General features: G+C 36.1%; 1 protein-coding gene across 6 annotated transcripts in view; it reads right to left on the minus strand.

The window, feature by feature from the left end:
• ANKS1B (ankyrin repeat and sterile alpha motif domain containing 1B) overlaps positions 1-21,887 on the minus strand; it is a 197,915-nt gene extending 176,028 nt beyond the window's left edge. For all 6 annotated transcript variants that reach the window (XM_065742741.1, XM_065742736.1, XM_065742740.1 and 3 more), the window contains exon 1: positions 21,569-21,887. In XM_065742741.1, coding sequence (XP_065598813.1) covers positions 21,569-21,769 — 201 coding nt within the window. In that variant the 5' untranslated portion in view covers positions 21,770-21,887. The remainder of the gene's footprint in view (positions 1-21,568) is intronic.
• Between the last annotated feature and the right edge of the window lie 1,047 nt (positions 21,888-22,934).

The following is a 22,934-nucleotide window of genomic DNA, read 5'->3' on the forward strand; positions in this document are numbered from 1 at the left end:
GCACTGGTATATCCCTCAGTGTTTATTTCTTAGATAGAGCTATATGATCTCCTTTGCCCTCTTGCAGCTACCCAAGTAGTAATCAGAAGCACTTTCAACATGCTATCAGTAGGGACTTTGTAATGTCAGCATCGGTGGGATCTAATATATCACAGCGAGTAAGATCACAGTCTATGTGTACCACAGGCAAGGCTTGGTGATTGTTTGAAGGGTCTTATCACTATTTCTTCCAATTTGTATTGCAGTGAATCACTGTCTGCCTGAGACTTGTCACTGCAGTAGCGCAACAGGGGGCAACCAAATGGAGACGGAACAGCAAACCTTGTAATTGGGTTAGCAAAGTTGTTGGAAATATGAATTGGCACAGATAGAATAATGGATAATATATCAGGTAGTACACCTAGGTGGGTTTTTTGGCAGTACTATCACTCCTGCCACTCAGAGAATAAGAGGTGGAGCTGGGCAGGGGCAAACAGCAAGAGTCTTCCATTATGCATGCTTAAAGATAGAAAACAGAGACCAATAGCACCAGAAAGCTCTTTTCTTCCTCTTCCTTTCCAACCTAAGTAGAAGAGAAGGAAGAGGCAAAGCAAGCAGCCATCTCACACCAATGGGAAGGAGTCCTGTCATTAAGCATATTTTCAACTGCTCACTTAAAACAGTACTGTCTTCATTGCATATCACTTTACTACTCACTCACTTAATGATAATATCCCAGTCAACTGCATCCCTTTGAAAAAGGTATCTAAACTGTCTTCTGTCTGGGAACAAATTAAAGACACCTTACAAGATGGTTAAGGACACACTGAATAACCATGTCTATCCTTTTCCATTGTCTCAATCACATGCCACAGGTTTACATATTTTCATCACAACATAGCTTTTCCACATGGTAGAAGAGGTTATTCCTTAGAGGTTTGTGAAAAATGACTAGAGAAATGCAGTTTTTAATAAAGAAAACCACTTCTTATTAGTGACAAATTTCAGGCAATGTATTGCACATTTCATCTCCCAGTGAGAACTGGCAAACAACCAGAATTTAGAAAGCTTCAGTATGAGTGAAATGTTGCCTCTCGCTAGTAATGCCACTGCTAACATGAAGACAAGATCTGTAAGAATGATTATTGAGTGAAATGTTTAACTCGTACTTTAAGGTCACAGTGATTTATCAGATTCCTGCAGATACTGAAGAAATTGTTATTTCACCTACAAACCTGAAAAGACTATGTTAAAAAATCCCTTGCAGAAGCATGAAATTCTGCCTTAGGGAAAAAATAAAAATTGATTGTAAAATATATTAGGAAGAATGGACCGAGCACATCACAAATCATTTGATAGCATTCTTTTAAAATTATACTACCTTTAAACTACTGACATTGATACTTATCCTCAATTCTCATTCTGTTCTATTATCAGTCTTTACGACTTCCTCAGCAATTAAAATCTTCACGAAAAGACAGAGGTAAATTGAAGACAGTTTTCCATGTTGCAGTTATTTCTTCATAAAGTAATAATAAACTACTATTGAAATCAATTAAAAAACATTATTTTAGTCACAGGTAAGAGCAATGGATAGCAATTCCAAGCAGTTAAAGCACAATACCACTCAGGGAATTTGACCTCTTATTTTCAAACTATGTATGACGACAGAAGATGACGTAAGTGGGGTTCATTTCAAAAGGAGTCCCAGCAGACCTCAAGTCACACTCTACCCATGTTTTAAAGGTCTCTCTCTGGTTCACATTCAGCTCTTCCAAAAGTGAACCTGAACTAACCATTAATATCAAAACCCTTTCAAATATTGATATTCCAATGAACATGCAGTCACACACCTTTCACACAACAATTATAGTTAATTAAAGTACTGTGTTAATTAAACAATACTGATAGCTGGGACAAGGATTCTTGTAAGAAAAATTTCCACTATTTTTATCTCCTCTTCCTCGTAGCACTGATTCATTACAACCACCACAATTGTCACATGCAAATTAGCTGCACGGATAAGGTGGCAGCTGAAAAAATTACCTCTGATTTTACACTTGGCCCGCTTAACTACGAACACTGTTGACCCAACTCTGTCTGCCTATTCAGTCATAACAATTGAAAAAAACAATTATTAATACTTACCTAAATTACATATTAATGTCTTGAATGTATATTGCAAAGATAATTTCACTTCATTTGAGTAATGAAAACTCTGAGGAGTCTATATTATACCATTATTCAGATTACTTGAGATAAATGCTAGTTATCGTTGATGCTAAATTTCTCAAAGGGCTTACTTTAAAATCAATATTACTGTGAGCTAATTAACAGACTTATAAATTCTTGGGAAAATATTCCTTTTTCCAGTGAGTATGTAAGTTTAAGGAGTGCAGAAAGGGACAAATTTGGTATTTTCAGAAGTAACGAAAATTCTGAATACATGCTGTGGTTGTAACATGGATTTCTACTTAATCTTGGTGTTTTCATAATAAATGTGGAAACCCTGCTCACTTCCCAGAGTCTCACAGAGTAAATGTGCATGTTTCAAACCATGTTTCTGTCTTTCAGATATTTTCTTTCTCACATTTTTATCAACCCTAGTCATGTTGAGCTACACAAATCAGCCCAAAGAGTACAAAATACATAGTCAAAGCCTTAGACTGTAAAATTCTGGGCAGAATCCATGTCTTAAGAATAATTTATTTATAGAGGACGTCTGTGAAATGGCAGTAAGGAAAGCATATGCTCAGGAAAATTCTTAAGTTAATACATACCTGTGTCCTAAAATTACAGCTGTGGTATTGCAAGATTTTGCTCAGCTCCTGCCTACAGCTGAACCACATTCACATTGTTTTTTTGTTTTACCTCTGGCCTCCCTGGTTTTCATTTCTGAGCAGATACAGTAGCTTGGAAACTACACCCAACTTTGCCATCACGTGAGTTTAGAAACAAGGCTCTGCGTCTCAGGTGCTAAGGGAGTTGTGATATTCAGGGGAGTCCCAGGGCATGCCTAGGGCAGAGCCAAAGAAGCATGACATGAGTTGTAGGCTGCCTTTCCTAAAAATGTGACTGAAGGAGGAAGAATTCCTTTATCTTTTTTCTTCATAGCACAGCATATTTACTAGAGGATTCACAGGGAAGGCAAAAGATTAGATTCACATCTTTCTCAAACTTAAATTTGGATTTCCTAAAAAGTGAGCAAGCTATGCAGTAAGTGATATATCAGAACATTCTAAGATAGAGGTGGATTCTTTCAGTGCTTCTGCTTAACGTAAATTACCAGGGAATTCAGTCTGTAAATCAGAAAGGAACATTATCCTTTATACCAGTGAGAATTGGGTGTGGTAAATTGGTCTTTCTCACCGCTGTTGAGAGAAGTGTTTCTGGTCTACATCCAGTGACTGCCAAACATAAAACGTAGATAGAAAGCTAAACAGGACTATCTCTTGCAAATGAGTATCATAACATTTGAGCTACTGAGTCATGCTTCTAGAGTGTGTTGTAATTTGAAAGATGGTGGTGACAAGCTGTCCTCATCCAAAGGAACAACTCTGATATCAAGATTCATGGAGGAAGATGAGAAATTCAGCCTCCAAATGGTTTCTGAAGCAGGCTGCTGAAGGAGGCAAAATCTTCAGGTATAGCTCTTGTTTTGGAGTATCTTGCTGGTCTCTTCTGCTTAGCATTGCAAACCTCTTTCTTAAATACCTTTTTCTTCCTACTAAGTTGTGCTGAGTCTTGTGCGTCAAAGTCTATTGCAAAAATCCACACATGAACTGCAAAGCCAAAGTGACCATGCCCACTGTATCCACAAATATCTGCATTTTTAATAAGGTTTTGGAGGCCTCATCTGCCTGTTTGGGGTCTGCCCTGTGCTCTGCAAAACGAAGCCACGGTCTGACTTTCAGGCACCCAGATCCTTTTTCATATGTAGATGTTAGCTGCTGGAGGCAATTAGGTCAATGAACTTGCTTTTTAAATATTTTATTACAGAAGATGATAAAAAATACGAAGCCACTTCCAAAAATGAGAAGTACTGGAAAATGAATTGTGTTTTCTATGCATCACTGATTTGCTGCGTTTAAATGTATTTCATGTTCATGCCTCTTTTGTTCTGCTGTGGTGCAGCAAGGCTGAAAGTAAGAGATGCTGTAAAACAATCTGGAATATTAATAACTTTTTCTAGGTGAAAATTAAAAGGATGCAGGGCAAATGCAGTCAGGCTTGCCAGATAAATTCAATGACAGGACAATGGACAATGGCAAACATTGGAACACAGGAAGTTCCACACAGATATGAGGAAAAACTTCTTTACTGTGAGAGTAAGAAAGCCCTGGAACAGACTGCCTGGAGAGATAATGGAATTACCTCTGGAGATATACAAGATCTGCCTGATGCTTTCCTGCTCAACCTACTGTAGGAACTTGCTTTAGCAGGGGGCTTGGGCTCAATGATCTCCAGAGGTTCCTTCCAGCCCCTACGACTTTGACTCTATGATTATGCTGAGACCCACTTTAATATACTCCTACAGATTTTATTTGTTAAGGCAGACAGAAGGCACTCCAGGGCTGATCAAGTTATTGTTTCCCATTGCACACATGACATTTCTGATACCTGTGACTTTTCTAATACAAACTGTTGTGATTTATTTCCATGTGATATATGCAGAGGCATTACTCTCTGGGCTCCTGAAGCCCAAGAGGTAACAGAGATGGTCTCCATTTTCTTCATGCTTGTTTCTAAAAATAAGAGAACATTTGATTAAGGGTTGACAATTTTCTTTTCTTCCTTTTCTTGTTCTTGTAATTCATTTCACATAGGAAGTGGGCTGTGTTTTCTTCTCCTTCCAATTCAGCAGCTGGGTGGCTGGCGTTTCAGGCCCACTCTTGTCACCATGGCAACCAGCAGCTCACTGTAATATGATCCCATGTGCTTCGTGTCACTACACGAGGTGATTATTCTCTGATAACAATATGGGAAATGCTTCTCCATATTCTCATAAAGGAGGATTAATCAGCATTCCACTGCACAGCATTGTGTTGGGAAGCACTTCATGCAGTTACTTCACGAATGGTTCACGCCACAGAGGCTGAGCTCAGTGCCCATCGGTGCTGCTCAGTGGGACCGTGTTGGAGAAACCCTGCATTAGCTGGAGAGCCACCAGCACAATGTGCTAGGTGAGCCTGAAGGCCTGACTCCTTGGTTTGGTGTCTCTGCTGCTAGCCAAAACCGAATGCCTGGAAAAGCAAAATATGTTAATAATTGCTCTTATATAAAGTTCTTGTACTGTCATCAATGGGCTAATTTAAATAAGTGTATGAGTATTTAGCTACATAAGGGAGTGAAAGCTGAAAGCAGGTAGAAGACCTGATTTTACTAAATAGAAATCCACTTTAGATTGACTGGTATGTATGGCTTAGTTGCCCTTCAGCCCACCAAAGAGAATTACCGACCCTGTTCCAGGTTGCAGCAAGTCATCCCTGCACTGCAGTGCTGGCTGCTTTCTGTGTGTTGTTCAGGCTCTGGACTGTTAATCTTTACAAATTAAGTTCAGGATGATATATTCCGCAAGAATCAAAATAAGAGCTGTCCCTTCAGAAACTGTGTTAATAGGCCCAGAATTATAGATTGCATGGCAGAAAGGGTCTTTCTTCTTTCCTAAATGGAATATGCCACTCTGTCCTATAACAGTCAAACAAGGTATAACTGGGCAATATTTATAAATCCAAAGCATAAAAATAAACAAGAAAAAAAAAAAGCAAAATCAGACTTCTGGATGTGAAAGTCATAAGCTTGGTACTTTCAGTTTCCTTTCTCCCTTCCTAATGGCTTTTATTCCCTGTGAAATTTATTAGTAATATACATATTTTATTCAGATCTAGTCAACTAAATACTATGTTAACCAGTATCTAGTTAACTAAATACTGGTAAAATAAACACTGTGACTTTTCACATTCTCCCCTTTATTTACACATTTTTCAGTCTTGCAAATATTGAATTGTTCAGTCGGATACAATACAAAAGCATTTATTAGTGTGACTAGTGTAGTTCTGTTTTCTACCCATAGCAGAGTAGTTAGGGATTACAAATACTTAGAAAATCATTTACAGAAGATAATCTTATACCAATCCATAAATACCAATCCTATGTAAAGATAGATATAATCTTTTATTAACAATGAATATTAAAAAAAGCAAACCCATGCTTTTCAAGAAGTGTGTACTGAGAACCTGAACTAGGTAGCTTATCTTGAACCAAAGCAACAACTACCTGCAAATATTAATGGTCATAGATTGGTCTTAAATAACTTATGCTATTTGTATTCAAGAATTTTCTATGTAAAGGTAAACATGCTGTTATTTATGTGATTGTGTGATTTATCTAATTAATTGTTTTATAGGATCACTCTTCACATAGACAAGCTGCATTTTCTTAAACCTCTGAGTTAACATGTTCAAAATGAATATGAGCAAAGCTGACATATCTGAAGAGTAGTATTACCCGTATGCAGATTGATCAAGTCCCAAAACACTGTAGGAGCCCTGCAATGTTGCTACACTTCTGATTTTCCAAGGACACAGTAGGACACCTACTGCCATAGTTCACTAATCCTACACTCATTTCCTTTAGTCATAAGGAAATCTTCACGCAGGACAGTCCACTTTGTATGGCACCCTTCTTCCATCTACCACTGCTGCCTTTCCATCAATCTGTTTCCTACACAAGGATATTGACAATCAACATTTAGGGAGTTTTTGGGGCCTCCATTCAATCCAAATTCTGATGCTTTGTAGGTTTCTTTGTAAGTGAGATTTTTCTAATTTACCTTTGCAAAAAAAAAATCTCTCATGGCACTGACAAATATTTGAGTCACACTGATCCTCTCCGCCTCAAATACCAGGTCCAAAACAAAACTATGTGCTTATGAGACAAGATAGTAGGAGACTGTGTAACTTCAGTTGATGTCATTTCTATATTTCCGTATGCCTTCTTAATAGGGAAGCTACTGTGCTAAATAAAACAGACAAAATAAGAAATGCTGATCCCTACTATATATTGAAGCAAAATGTTCCAAAATACCAAAATTACAAGCTACAAAAGTGAAGACTGGCTTACCAGCCATCACCATAGGATACATATTCTATATGATCATATATAGAGTATAATTATATTTCTGAATAATCCATTAATTCAATGCAGGGGGATTACAAAATGAGATTGCTGATATTTCTATTTTTAGCCTTTATCTTCCCCTGTGTGGGTCCATGTCTTACATATATATTTTTCCATTGAAAGTTTCACCAGTAAGAATGATTCACTTTCTTCTGACTTTTTTTAGACATTCATTGCAATAATAATAGACAGCTCCAAAACAGCAATTAATATATTTTATATGACTCTGAAAGATGGCATTTTATACCCATTATACGTGTAAAAAAATAGAATAGGACTAATTAGGGTCTGAATTTGAAAGGGAAAAAAAAAAAAAGATTTCTCACTACATAAGTATAGGGATTGTTTTTTTCCAGTTCAATGAGTACTTTGTACTTATCTACATATATACTCAAAGGAGATCTATAGACAAATTCAATTTTAGCTGTGAGCTCTCAAACTTTAGCAAATCTGAATTTTGCTCCTTCCTTTGGATGTGTAAATCAAAGCATTTTCAACATATTTTTGTCAGGAAAGGTTGTCTTAACATGTAGCTAACTGTCCAGGAAACTCAGAAGACAGAGACACTTTGGAAAATTGAACAATTTGAATAATGTGGTATTACAAACCATATTGTAGAGCATATTTGGCTTTCTGCAAGGAGTCAAATAAAGCCCAGCGAAGGAAACTAGCTATCATTCAGCATTAGCTGTGTTACGCCAGAGCTGTCTCCCAGAGTAACAAGAATGCCTTTGAGAAGACCACTGAGTTTAATGCCTTTCTGCACTGTTTAGAACTACCTAAAATGAGTTAAATAAGTAAAAAGACTTAGTTGTGTGGCAACTTTCTCCCATTCTCCACTTTGCCTGCCTTCCCTTCCTCCCTCCCTTCTTCCCTCCCTCCCTTCCTCCCTTCCTCCCTTCCTTCCTTTCCTTCCTTTCCTTTCCTTCCTTTCCTTTCCTTCCTTTCCTTCCTTCCTTTCCTTCCTTCCTTCCTTTCCTCCTCCCTTCTTTCATTTGAAGGCAAAAAAAAAGGCACACAGTCATTTCTACAGAGGAAAGAGAAAATGTGGAAAAGGAAAAAGAAAAATTCATCTTGAAGGAATAGTATGGCAGGGAGGGAGCTCAGCAATACATGTGGATTTTGTGGTAGTCAGATATAGAGAATCTTAGAAATAAAAAAGAGGGAAGAACAGTACCCAGGTATCTACAGAAGATGAGAAATGCTAAGACAGCTTCTAGTATAAGTCTGATTTAACAAAAGCAGTAAAAAGTATAACTTCAAGATTAAAATAATTATAAATTACTTATAACTAGCTCACCCACAGAAAGAGTTCCTTATTTCATTTTGTTTGGAGCATAAAAATATTAATAAGTATTAAATACTCATTTCATTTTCATGTAATATTTTTAGCATGAATCCAATAATTGTCACTGAATTCACTTAGAACTTAACTGACTCAATGAGATTCCTCAGAGAATCCAGTTAACTCCTGAGAAACTGTGCTTCCCAACAACAGGTACTTTAAAACGTGAACTTTCTAAGCAGTTATTTGACCAGAAGATAGCTCTTAACACACAGATTTTTCCATCCCAGTATCGTCCCTTGATTTTATGTATGTGGATCATCTTATTACATAATTTCTTAGCCATGTAATTAGGGGAAAAGAACTGGCTTCTGAAAACTCATAATCCAAACCAAAGGCTGACCTCAGGAAAGACATACTGTCCTGTGCACTTTTTACAAACCAGGTTTCTTCTGCATGTGCTAGGAAGTGTTTTTTTTGTTCCATTTTCTCTCAAGTTTTCAGTTCAAGAAGGAAGAAAATTGGCATGTGTGAAGCAAGATCCCTATAAATACCTAACAGAGTTAGAGAAATCAAACTGTACAAGCAGGAACAGCAGAATTTGCAGGTAAAAAGCCTGATCTTGCAGAGAAGAAAAGATTTGTTTGTATCAGGGTTCTTTAACATACTTCAGTCTTGGTCCTATTTTACTGGAATAAAGATGGAGATTTAGTATATCTTCAGGCTACTTTGCAAAACACGAACTTCAGGTAATAAAAACTTCATCGTCAGAACAGACAAATTTCCAAATTCCAAGAGAGAAGTGAAATAAAATAACTTGCACTGTCAATTTATATTTCCTTTCTGGTAATGGGAGGCATGCCTTGGGAGTTCAGAAAAGCTAACAGAACTATAATATTCACAGTATATTTAAAAATGGATCAAGGCTAAAAACCAACTCAGTCTTGTGCAATCTTTTATCTTAATGCAGTACAGAACTGCAATATAGAACTATTGTTTTTTTATAAACAAATTTTAAAGTGGGCTTTTTATGTATTTTTAAGGAAAGAGCATGCCTGAAACAGAGAAAAAGCTGTTAAATAGTGTGGACACTGAAGAACAGAAGCCATCAAGCATTCAAGAGATTTTAATAGCTGTAACCAGCTGCACAGATATCTGTTTTTAGTGTGAGCTGTAAGATTACAGTGAATTAGGTGCAGGTTCTTTCCCCCTTCTCCATAACTGCTAACAGGGGTTTGTGCACAGAGGGCCTCTTAGCCAGTTCATGGCTGCTAACTTAGGAAATCAGGTGAAACACTACTTTGGCTTTACATCAGGAATGTCATTTGATAGGCACTTATCCAACATACTTTTACTCATGGTATTCCATTTTTTAATACTTAAAGTGATCATTAGCACTCACTTGCTCAGTAACCTTATCCCTCCACATCTGCCATCTGTGTAAATACTTTAGCACTTACATAAAGTGATATGAAAAAACTTAAATCTAGAGCTGGCCTTTGGGATCAGAAATTTTCATATAATTGTTATAGTCTAAGTCAAACCTAGAACAGGTATTGGTGTTCACATCAATAATCCTTTATAATAATCAATAATCCAATAATCCAATTAAATTATTCACAGTCCAGTAATAAAATTAAGTAGTTCATAATACCAATAAAAGCCTGAATCATGGGTTCTATGTATCATCAGTGTATTTACCGTCAGTTTCAGAGCAGCCAGTTTAAAACAAGTACAGTGTATTGTTGTATAGAAATTTTATCCCATATGCACAGCAATTGAAGCATAATGAGACACAGCAAAGATATGTTCCAATCTAAATAAAATGGTTAACTAAGTGAACTAAGAGAAAGACCAGAGAGCAAATACAGTTTTCATTGCATCATTCTGTATTTATGATGAAGTGCTTAGACTCTTGCAAAACACTTGGGCAAAATTTTTGGGGCTGGCTTGTGGTGCAAAATTTTATGAAAAGCCGAGAAGAAAGTGTTTCCAACTGAAGATACAAATTTGCACATCTAATTCTCTGGTTCTTTATATTTGAGCATAAGAAATTTTTCACCTCTGCTCTCTTTCTAAGTGTGCACACGTGTGTGTGTGAACAGGCAGAACGGACAGTGTTTTGCAAAAGGCAGACAGAAAAGTGCTGCTAAGGGTTTCTTGGGATGTATTGCTTTTGGTCAGTATGAATGTTAAAACTGGTGCTGAGGACTTGGTATCACAAAAAATATATGGGCATGGGGAATGGGAGAAAGAATCATTTTCAACAATGTATGGGAAAATGTAAGATGTCTAAACAGAATAAAGTTTAGGTGCCCAGGAAATTTAAAGCAACCAGGAAAACTCTTCCAAAGTGTTGCTTTCATGACAATTCTGGCACATCACTTTAGAACAGCACTTAAAAGGTGGCTGTAAATTTACTAGCAAAATTAAGCTTAATTCCCTTGTTGAAATTTTAATTATGTTTGATGGTACGAAAGCTTCTAATCTATTTGCTGAGAGGCACGATACCTTGCAAAATGTATTACTTTTTTCACTGTTTTTTCTTAAATATTTTGATTCTCTTGTGACTGCACAATTACTCCATTTGGCTTTATTTTCTTCCCACTACATCCCATTGTCACATTCACTTCCCCGTTTCATTGTCAATAGACTCAGCATTGATGGTAGTATCTGTTACTAATACCACCTTATTCTTCCTTGAATAAGGCATTAGCTATAGGTGAAAGGATGAAAACATAGGTCAAGAGACATATTTAGAATGAATTCTGTGACTTGTATTTATTTATCCTCCAGTAATTCATTCATTCTTCAGGAGTTCTAAAATGTGATTATTAAATATTCCAATATTTCCTTCTCAGTATCTGAAGACCATGTAACCTAGATGATTCACATATTTTAATTAATCAATAACTCTTTTATCTTCTTGTAGTATGATCACTCTCTATCTCCCTCTTTCTCTAATATTTCAGTGCCCTCCATTAGTACTGTGCTTCACTAATTCTTGTACTTTGTTCTTTATGATAAGATGAAAATGACTCGTGAGTTCTAGCAGTGGTCATAACTTCATAAATATTCCTTTTACCTATTGCATACTTAAAAAGGTTTTTCAGAATGCATTTTACTCACATAGTTAATGCAAGGACATTTTCCCTACTATTTTTTCCCTTATTGTACTTAGGTTGTTTAGTAGTTCTTTCATTATGTGTTCTCTCTTTTTCTTATTTTAGATACAGTTTGTTTCTTTTTTTTTTCATTTGCATAAATACCTGAGGTTATTTTTTTTAACAACACCCACTCTTCCTTCATAAAGAACATGCCTGAGATTCTTATGCTTGAAATCTCCAGTTACCTGTTAGTATCCATTAATCCTTCCTTGAAAAATCCTTCAGCATTGCACAGTGTAATTATCTGTAATCAAGCTACTCTGTACTGCTGTCTCCTTCAAACATTTTTAGCTTAGGGAAATCTGCCTGTTTGAGATTAATTTACCTACTGGTCCAGACTCCATTTATTTGTTTCTTGTTGCACAATACTTTTCTAAAACAATATTATGCACTAATGTATATTTTGTTCCATATTTAATTCATTTCATTGTGTAATTTCTTTTTGCATTAAGCATTTTCATATAAAATAACTAACAATAAACTGTAACTTAATTTTACATATAAGCTACTGGTTTTAAGTCTATATTTGTCCTACACTGTAAATATTACCATTCTTTACCAATAAATATGTAAATGTAAATAAACTGATTATCCTTTGAATCTTCTTTTCTTTTAACTTTGCATAGTAAAAGTTCCTAGAATTTTTCCTCTGTTAAAATTTAAGCTTTCTGTTACTTTTAATGTTCTTTTCCACATTGCCACGCTTTTCATATTTTTTCATAATTTGTGGTGAATAGCATTATAAATTTCATTCTATACACAAACATTTCTAATTCTTGAAGATTTTCCATTTTCCTTTTTGGTAGCAAAATCAGTGGTAAAGGTTTTTGCCTTAAATAAATACCTAACAAGAACACCGTGTAAGCATAGCATCTCTTATTTTATAAAGTAATAAAATACCATCTTATCATGTTTAGAATTTTCAGCTGTTTTATCAACCTGTCTTTAAGACGAAATATTTGCTACTTGTTTCTCATAAAATTCTATTTAGTGCCAACAGAAAATTCCTTGTATTTGTAGTCTCAGAATTTTTAGAGTTCATCAGTGTTTGCACACTGAGATGAAGGTCTTTCTTTGCACCAGGCAAGCTTTTAGCTCAAGGACAACATTTATCATTAACATTTAACATATTGTTAGAACAGATGGGACTAATTTCAGCTCTTAAGTACTCACAGATATATATAATGAAATAATTTCACTAATTGGTGACTGTACATGCAACAGCTTTCAATATCTGGTTGCTTAATTTGGACCCACCCTCTTGTTTTAGTGTGGGTATTTCTGAGTCCAATACATTTATATGTACATTGGACAAGCTCTTTTCTCTCAGACTGTTATAGTGAGACACACAGACACTACAAGTCACTATCCCGGATGGAAGAGGTGAGTGAAAGGACTCTCCAACCACATACACTTCCACCTGGGTGTTCTACCACGTGTACAGACTGTGTACCTTGTATGAATAATCTTGTGTAGAATAATATTTAAATACAGAAGGCTAAATAGTCTAGAGCAGCCAGGCAAACCCTCATCTGACTGTAAACTTAGCAGTGCTTAGCAGGAATTTAGATGGACCCATCCATGACCATACTTTTAAGATATAGCTGTTGTGATAGGTTTAGACAACCTCTAACTGTAACCTCTGACTCTCAAGGAATCCACCATATCCTTGATATCTAAATAAAGTCTGGAAATAAATTCCTTATGACTCAGTTTTCCAAATGATATCAATAAAAATTCTGTCCTGTGTTTCTTTCTTCTGTTGAACAATTATTACTGCCAAATCTTTCATACAGTCTTTTGTCAAGTGCAGGATCAGCCACCAGCCTACAGTGCCTTTGTTTTTCACATATGCTCACAAACACACATACCATATATATGTCTGTGTATATATATATATATATATATATATATATATATATACATATATATGAAGCAGATCCTTTTAAAAATGCTTTTGGGGAAAATCAGAATGAGTACTGGTTCTCCAGATCTTTTATCTGTATGCATGCAGATGGAGTGATTAAGAATGATCTGGTCCCCTAAAGGTCCCCTAAAGACAGGAAGATACTGCAAGATATATTTGCATACGTGATATTGAGGAGTATATGAAGAGCCCCTTCTGCTCCTGACTAGCTTAAGGAATGCTATAATAGAACCATTAAGCTGAGAATATAAAACAGGATTGTGAGACCAGTTGCTGTTGCTGGATGAGCGACAATCTTCATCTCAGACATGAGCCTAAACTCAAATTTGCAGGTCTTGTATTAGGAATCCCTATTAGGATGAAAACCTTCAAGCTTCAGGGTTGGATGTTCTGAGAGAGAAGAAGAAGCTCCAATGAAAATAATTTCTTTCACCTTTTATAGACACTCGGTAGATAGTAGCCCAAACTGAGCTATTTATATCTTTATATCCACAGAACAGCCGAAGGAGACCTAGTGAAAAATAAATAGAGCCTGGAAAGAGATTCAGCTGACCAGATGAATCTACTTTATTTTATTCTAATATTCATCAGCCAGTCAGCTAAATTACACTTTATGCTCCCTTGGCTTTGATGGTTAACAAGATGCTTTATCTATTAGCCCGCAAATAAGAATTTAGACATTTGACTGCTATAATGATCACTGCATTGATTCTCCAGATGACTATGGGTTTTCCATAGAACCTGCATCATATATTCCAGGTCTACGTAAATGTCTTAAATATGTGATTCCAGTGCATGGGCTACTGATTCCTAAACATCCACTGACTGCCTCACTAAAACTAAACAGAGCCCTACTGTATGTTTGATTAACAGGTTGGCCTACTGGAGGAGTTTCCTGACTCAGGAGTTACAGTTGCAAAGGTTTGTCAAGGTGAAGGAGAGGAAGGCCCAGAAGAGTGTAGACTAGCAAATAGGCACTTGACTCATGGGACAAGCCAGGGCCACACTGGCACTAAGAAAAGATTCACAGTTTCAGTAAAAAGCTCCGTAGATAAAATATGAAACTAGGACCAAGTCCTGGGGCTTGCAAGTGAGGTCTAGTTAAGAAGATGGAAACACTTAGTTCCAGATTTATATTCTAAGATTTTACCAGATGAACTGAAAACCACCGATTATTCCAGCTTCCTGTGATGCTAAAAACATGGCTTGCTTCATATAACTGACTGAGTTTTAACGTTACCTTAAACAATTAATCATCCAGGCTAGACTACACATAGACAATACTGTCTGAATTTTCTTGTGATTCAAATGATTCATGAGTGGCCTGATCAGTCCCTATGGTAGCCAATGTGGACCTGGAGAGCTCGGAGCGTGGATGTTGCAAAGGTCAGTCTGCTCTCCTAAGCATTTCAGGAGCTGGCTCCTGAGAGTCACTAAAAGTCACTACAAACTAGCACCCTTGTAAAACACTGGCCTCTTTTTTATTATCTGCAGCATGGCTAATTTAAGTAAGGCGTTGGCAGACTGAATCACTCTTTCAAGCCTTCTTTTCATGCCAAAATCATGAATCTCTGTATCAGGTGTTTTTGGACAAAAGCTGTAGTGATCTCAGCAGGTGCAAGACTTGGAGCTAATGCACACAGAATTTTGTTCAGGTGCATATCTCTCTAAAGAAATGAAATTGCATCTGTCCTTTACCCTTGATACAGAGTTTTAAATCCTCCAAACAGATTAAAAGCAAGAATTACTGGGTGTTCCAGGACAGCAAATCCCAGGAATGAGACCTGAAGATAGACAGCAGATAAACTTCAGCTGACTAATAAACCCGCAGATTTAGTAAAAAAATGAAAGAAAAATAAACACAGAAAGAGAGAGGGGGAGTAAGGGAAAAAGAAAAGTCAAAACTTAGCTCAAAAATAATTTCAAAACAGGCAGCTAGGGAGAGTTGAGAAGATAGCCCATGCCTAGCATCAGTGTGAATGTGAATAAGTTCATAGGTTGCTCTGAAAGTAATGCCTCCTATTTATTTTCATGGAAACTACAACAGGTACAAAAAGCACTACACTATTTGACTGAGCAAATTCTCAGCTGCAAAATATTATTTTTCAACAGTCACCAACTAAACATTTTCACCAACTACACTCAGAAAAATCTGCACCAGTGGAGGTGACGCACTACTTCACAGCTGCTATGACTGAATAATTGCTAGGAAAATTGTGCTAATGCAGTTCAGCAGCCTAAACAGATGGAAGATGCCAATCCAGACTATATGGTGGGTGTGGTAGAACAGTCCTGCTACAACTGGTAATGTGCTCCACAGCCTTCAAACCGGTATGGTTCATACCATTATCATGCTGTAAGAGAAAGGCTGTCTTCTTCTCTGACCTGACTCTGTGTATGGGAACTGCTGAATCATGGCCTGAACCACTGATTAGTCACCTGAAGTGAGCACCAAGTCAGCCATGGGCCCACAGGTGAACGTGATATACCTGTGTGATTGGAAGGGGTGGAGCCTGGCTCCACCTCTCCCAAACCACATTTAAGGGCTGACCACCACCAGGGAAGGTTCTCTTCTTGGAGATCCCTCCCATGTGGAGTCCCCTGTGAGCCTTGACATCCTGAAGGTGAGCCATCTTCTCTTTTGTATTATTTATACAATATCTATATAGATATACATCCTATCTATATAAAACTACTTAAAATATACCATCATCTATACTATTTTGTTGTGAAGTATCATCCTTGGGAGTTATTTGCCCTACACTCTGGCAGTTTGAGCCCTCAGCTTTGTCAGAATTGTGATGTAGCAGTCAGTGCTGATAGCTGGTCCAAGTTCCAGGAAATTCAGAAGGATTACTTCCTTCCTATTCTAAAAGACAGTGCACGTTACATTACCCACTGTGGGCTGTGTTGTGAACTTTTTCTTAGATGAGGAATTCACTCCATAGACTGCTGTTTTGGCTCTGGCTTGTAGTAGCGAAACCACATTTTATCACCAGTAATAATGTGAACCATGAGACTGACACTTTTATCCTTGTATTTTTTCAACAGGTCTTGATATACTTGCATATGGTTTTCTTACTATTCTCTTGGGGCCCACCTACCACAAACTTCATCATATTCCAATGTTGTCACCATCATTTCCAATGCATTGAAGCCAGTATTCATCACTATACACAATACTCTTGTTTTAATCTTCCAGAGTTAATCAAGATACACTTCACTTCATGGTGTGACAGCTGTGTATGCTCAAACAGATCATGGCTTGTCTTTCATGTCGCTGTCTCCATTGAAACACACAACCCACCACCTCACTGTGCTCACTTACACTATTTGCTCTCCATAAATGTTCAGTGAGTGTCAATGAATGTCAACAGATGCCATTTTTTCTGCATGGAGGAATTAAATGACACACCTTTACTTTGTACACACTTCTATGTCATACTGCCACTCTCGCTGTCTGTCACACAGCAACAAAGTACAACAGAACATTGGTGGGAAGGTTCAGCCTCTAATGATATGCCAAAAACATCAGCGTCTGACATTGTGGGCCAAAATAATAAAACATGAGGCATTACTTTTGGAGCAGCCCTTGTACTAGTGCAGTGAGTTCACAGACAAATAAAAATACTATATTTATACATGTGAATAATAAAAAAAATAGTTGGAAGGGTATGGACTAGATGATTTCCAAGGCTCTCTTCCAATCCCTATGACTCTATGAAACAAATGCATAAGCAACTAGGATTCTAAGAAGAAAATAAAGATGTCACAAGCTCTGTGTGATTTGTATCAGTTGCATATGCATCACTATTCCACAACCACCTAAGATGCCTCCATCTGCTAATCATTAAGGGCTGGGCTGTCTCTGATCCTCAGTAATATCTTTCAGCTTGGTCTGGAAACTCCTGGATTTTCTTCAGTATCTCAACTGGCACTAGACACCTATGCAACTCAATGCATCTATTAAATGTTATAATTGCTCTTTCAAGATCTAATGTCTCATATCTCCCAGTTTTAAGTTCCACCCCCTAGCCACTCTATGCCTTAGTTTCCTAACAGTGAAAGAGAGTGAGTTCTTATATTTATGTAATATATATACCTTCAGGCTATGCAAGTCACTTAAGAACTTGGAGGACTAGAGGTGCACAAGTTTAACTTTTACAGCAGCACTGAAAGGCAGTCTACTGCCCAATGCCAATTCACATATTAACTGTTACTAGTAAACAATTCTTTGGAATGTCAAAAAACATAATTAAGTGCTTCATACATTATGTTAATTCACTTTGGCTTCCTGGTTACTGTTTCTCTCATACAGTACTTTACAGAACTTTTTAAGAGAGATTATCAAATTGCAATAATAACCAAGTGATAAAATTTTAGAATATCTTAAATGATTAGAACAACCTATAAATAGTCATATGAAGTCATTAAAAGGATTAGTCCTTACTGGGTAACAATTTGATGAACTGCTTTTATCTCTGTAAAACAAGAGCATTGATGAAGCACCAAAGTTGTAGAAACCAGCATGCAAAGGCCCAGTGACTTCATGCACTTGTACATTTTCACCTGTCTAACTTTTTTTCTCAGCACACAAAGTTGTATAGACCTGCAGGTCTGTATAGAGGATTTAACTTGTCCCAGGGATATCTATGGGGCCTATGCATCAAAATGATGGTTTTTTTTGATTCATTGGGTTTCATCATAGTTTATGTCTAGTTTATATTATACAATTTATGATTGATTAAATTATTTTTGTGCGCTTTAAAATTAGCATTAAGTGCAAAATAACATTTACACTATAGAAATCACAGTATCATCTGCAACTTCAAATAACAAGTATCCCTGCAAAGCTATGACAAGTTTTTACATATGAAGGACACTGCAGCCTATTATGCAACTAAATGTTGAAGTTAATAATGATTGCATATATATTCATACATATATTCAAGTGTGATTCCATTCCTATAAGCATAAATGAGCTGAAACTTGGGACTGAATCAGCCTCAGGCCTACTAAATGTTATGCAATTGTTATTCCTGCATGACACCAATAGAAGGTAGGAACTGCATCGTGCTATGTAAAAGAAAATAGAGTAGCTAAGGAAAACACAACTAACATTTTAACACCATGTTTCACCATATTTTTGAAACATTTACATTGATGAACTTAAGGCAAAACTATTCATTAAGCAGGCTGTTTCTTGATATAAAGTCCACATGCTTTAGGTAGCATGAACAAATTTTCCTAATTCTAAGTACAATTTAGAGAACAACTTCCCTAAATCCCAAGGGGGACTAAATATAAGGAGTCAATTTCTGTGATCTAATGAATGATTAACTATGAAATCCTTTTATCTGGAAAAAAAAAAAAACCTTTATATTAGAGTGTTAATTTAATTAGTAGGATTTTGCTGTTGAGAGATGTATAACTATGCTATATTTGTTCTCAGATTTATGTTATTCCATGGACATTAATTATATCATTGTGATATCCCCTCTCCTGTTCTGAACATCTAGAAAGACCTGTACTACTAAATCATACTTAATAGGACTGTGATGGTTGTTGCTTAGGCAACAGAATGAATAAATGCAGGTCAGAATGTGCTTCCAGAAAAACAAAAGCAGGAATATGGTACAGAATGAGGAACAAATATGTCTAACAGATTTTTTAGTGCACTGAAGTATTAGAGTTGTTTGATGTAAAGCAGATAACCAATATGCAAAACTTGATATAATAGGCTTTTGTAAAATGTATGCAAGCCATTTCAACAAAGATAATCCAGTTCTCTCATGTTAAAAGAAGACTACAATACATTTAAGTTTGGAGAAGTCTGATTTTTTTTTCTTCTGTTACATGGCAGTACTTTCCTCTCTCATTTTCCTACAAAACAAGTTTAATATTCTCATTAAAATTTTGGATTAAAGATATTTTAAAAACCAGCTCCTTTGATTTTTTCAGGAAAGTCTTTCATTACACAATGCTGACATATTCAAAAGAATAATATAAAAAAAAACCTAGTATTTTCTGTTGATTTTATTTCTCATAAAATAAGGAAAATGATCATTTTCTAATGCAAATAAAAAATGAAATATGTAACAGTATGATAAATAGTGTGAAATCCATAAATTAGTAATTATAAAATTATTGCAATTTTATACTTTTATTACTAGACAATTTTCCAGATTTTTGTGTAATCACTCTATTTAAAAGGATCTAATCTTCCATTCACATGAGCATGCAACCACAACTATTCTTAACAGTAGTTATGAATTTTATCTGCAATATATATTTAGGAAAAGGATAATTTTGAAGTGATTGGAAAGCATCAGCTAGAACACAAATATGGAGACATAATTTAATCAGCTCAATACCTGAAAAGTTTGATTTTAGTATCGAATAGACTTTCAGAGTTTGTATATTTACAAAACTGTGCCAATAAGAGTCTTAGGAAATACAAGTCATAAATTGCCACAGAATGTGGCTGAGGTCCCTCCACAGACAGGGAATGACTGGAAAGCCCTCCAAGGCAGTTACTTTATCTCCTTGGGTGCTCATCATTTACTTGTGGTAGGTGTACCCTTCTGCATTTGTTATGCCACCTACAGTCTCTTGTGAACAATATCCTTCTGTAATCTCTTTAAGACTAAATGATCACCTACTTACATAACTAATGCTACTATATATATATATATATATATATACATATTAGAATTTATTGTTATGTTTTCGGAAACTCTGGCTTGAATTGGATTTTAGAACTTTTTTTTCCCACTCTCACGCCCTTGCAGCTTTGGTTTCAAAAATATTTAAAGGAAAAGGTAGTAATGATTTTTACTGATATAAGCAAAAGATGTCAGATGTAAAAAGAGGAAGAAATCTCTACACAATTATAATGCAGAAATGATGTAATTTGGTGCTTTAATTTTCTGATCAGTAACTTGTGGGCATATAATGATGTTGGCAAGAGAAATTAAGCAGGAAAAACACAACTCATAAGATGATTTTATAGTCATAATATTCATGTCTCTCTTCTGTTTCTCATTGCCAAGTTTAAGTTATGAAAAGTTAGAGCTGTTCTAAGACATAGCTGGGCACTAGAATTATTTTGCATAAGGGGTCATTAGTAACATTTTGAGATCTAATACTTTCTGAGAACAGTGATCAGGATTTTTGCAAGATACAAGTAATGGGAATAATGAAGCTGGTACAAATGTGGTTATGTAACAGCCTTTTAGGTAAGCTCCTTTCTTTACTGTCAATTTTCATTTGAGCTGAAAGTTTTTCTGGCAGGTCTGTGTTACTTAACACCTTGTGTTAATAATGTAAATTAGTCTAATTAATGTAATATTGTAAATTCTGAAGCACATAAAATTTATTTCATTCACTTGTTCCTGAAATATACTTTGTGTGAAAACAAGGAAATAGAACTATTAAAAGGAATGCATTACTTTTCCACACAGGGCATAAGTTTCAACAAGTGAATCCCATAGCATGATTGTCTAAGATGCAAAAACATTTAACAAAGACATCCAGAATCGACTGCAAAGAGAGTGGACTTTATTGAATAGTGAACTGCTTTTAAAATACCTCTCAATGCAAGAATGGCACTGCGTGCTACTTAATTATTGTGAAGATGATGTTAATGTTTAAATAAAAATAATAATATGAAGTATTGTAAACAGGTGTGTTTACAGCTTTAAATACTGTGAAACTGTCTCCTGCAGTGGATTAAAAGAACTGTGCATTTTTCTTTTTTAACCTGAATGCTGATAAGGGAGAGAAAGAACCTTAATACGCAGTTTTCTTTTAGCATATTTCTTGCTAGAATATTTTGCAACGTGTATAATATAGAAGTTTATTATAGGACAGTCTATATATTCATTTAGAGATCTAGACACATAGAAGTGAAACACTACACAAATCTCAGTGCAATGCAGAATAGCTTTAAGGTTTTAATGATCACATAAGAGACAGACAAAAAAGGCTGCTACAGTGTATATACACGGCTATGCACAGAAGATTTCTTACCATAAATTGCACATTGTCAAATCCATTAGCCAGCAAGTGGTTTTCATACTGAGGTAGCCCAATATTTTCCAACCATTGTCCCACTGTCTGGACAGGGCATCGGGGTCCTGTAGGAGGGTGAAGAGGGAGGCGTTTAAGCAACGAATAACCGTCCACTGGATAATAGCGGTAGTCCTGGGCTGAGAGGTGGCATTGCCACATCGTGTTCCTGGGAAAGTTGGTATCAAAGGAGCCCGCCAGCTTGACAGATTGTTTTCAGAAAGCAGAAAAGTCAGAAGTAAAACATAGTTTACAGGGCAGTATATACCATAAGATCTGATCCTAGCTCTACATTTCTTGGTTATTAATCTTTACTACAGACCAGTACGTCATACAGAAGAAAAAAAAAAAAAGGAAAAAAAAAAGCATATCAAGCTGTCAGCTAAGCAGCTCTCCGTTATATGTGATTGTTGGAATACTCCACAATGAGCAATGCACTGCCAGCAGCAAGAATTCTTTTTATCAAGTACTCCTACACTCATCAGTATGCAGCTCCATGCTTCTTGCTCCCCCTCGCTCGCTCCCCTTCATTACCCAGCCTAGGCTACACCTCGCATTTTCAATAATAGCCATCAGATAAGGCAGATTTTTTTTTTTGTCTGCAAGCTGTAAGCCTGCTGCTGCTGCTTCCTCCTACACACCCATCCAAGCGTCAATCTTGAATGATGAGAGCAGTCAAAACAAATGCAGAAAATAGCAAGATTCAAAAGCAACCTAGAGCTCTTAAATCTGAATAGAATCTTTATACCCCTTACGCTTTACATATCTGTTTGTTGTAGATTTTTACGTTTCATGAGGCATTAGGAAAGACAATACATAAATCATAGCCTCTGGCATGATTTACTGTGCATTCCTTTTTCTCTTTTTAAGACAACATAGGTAGTGGTCCGTATTTCTGGTTATATAAAAGCAAAACCCTTTAATGAATCAATAATGAATACACTTCACAGTTTCTCTCCTGTGGTACAGCAAAAGACATAAACTGCACAACAGTTTTAGTCCAAGTAATTAAATTATCTGCATGATTTCTTCAGCCGTAAAATACTATAAGACACAAGAAAACCTTCATGACAACAGAAAATAATTCAACTTGAAAAGGTCACCATTCAAATGAATAATTAAAAAAATGCTTTTACTAAGTGAAATTTTAAGTTTGTATCCTTTTCTTACAAAAATATGAAAGATAGCAAACAGATGTAACACACATGATTTCCATTAAGGCTGTAGATGTTTCATATTTTATCAACTATAGCTGGAAAAAAAATTAATAGGAAATGGTGAATTTAAAAGCAATTTCTGCTCAGGAAATGCTACTTAAATACTTCAA

This window comes from Cyrtonyx montezumae, unplaced genomic scaffold (genome assembly GCF_038088225.1).
Source record: "Cyrtonyx montezumae isolate F1298 unplaced genomic scaffold, pur_monq_1.0 scaffold_3, whole genome shotgun sequence".
In the NCBI taxonomy this organism is placed as follows: domain Eukaryota; kingdom Metazoa; phylum Chordata; class Aves; order Galliformes; family Odontophoridae; genus Cyrtonyx; species Cyrtonyx montezumae.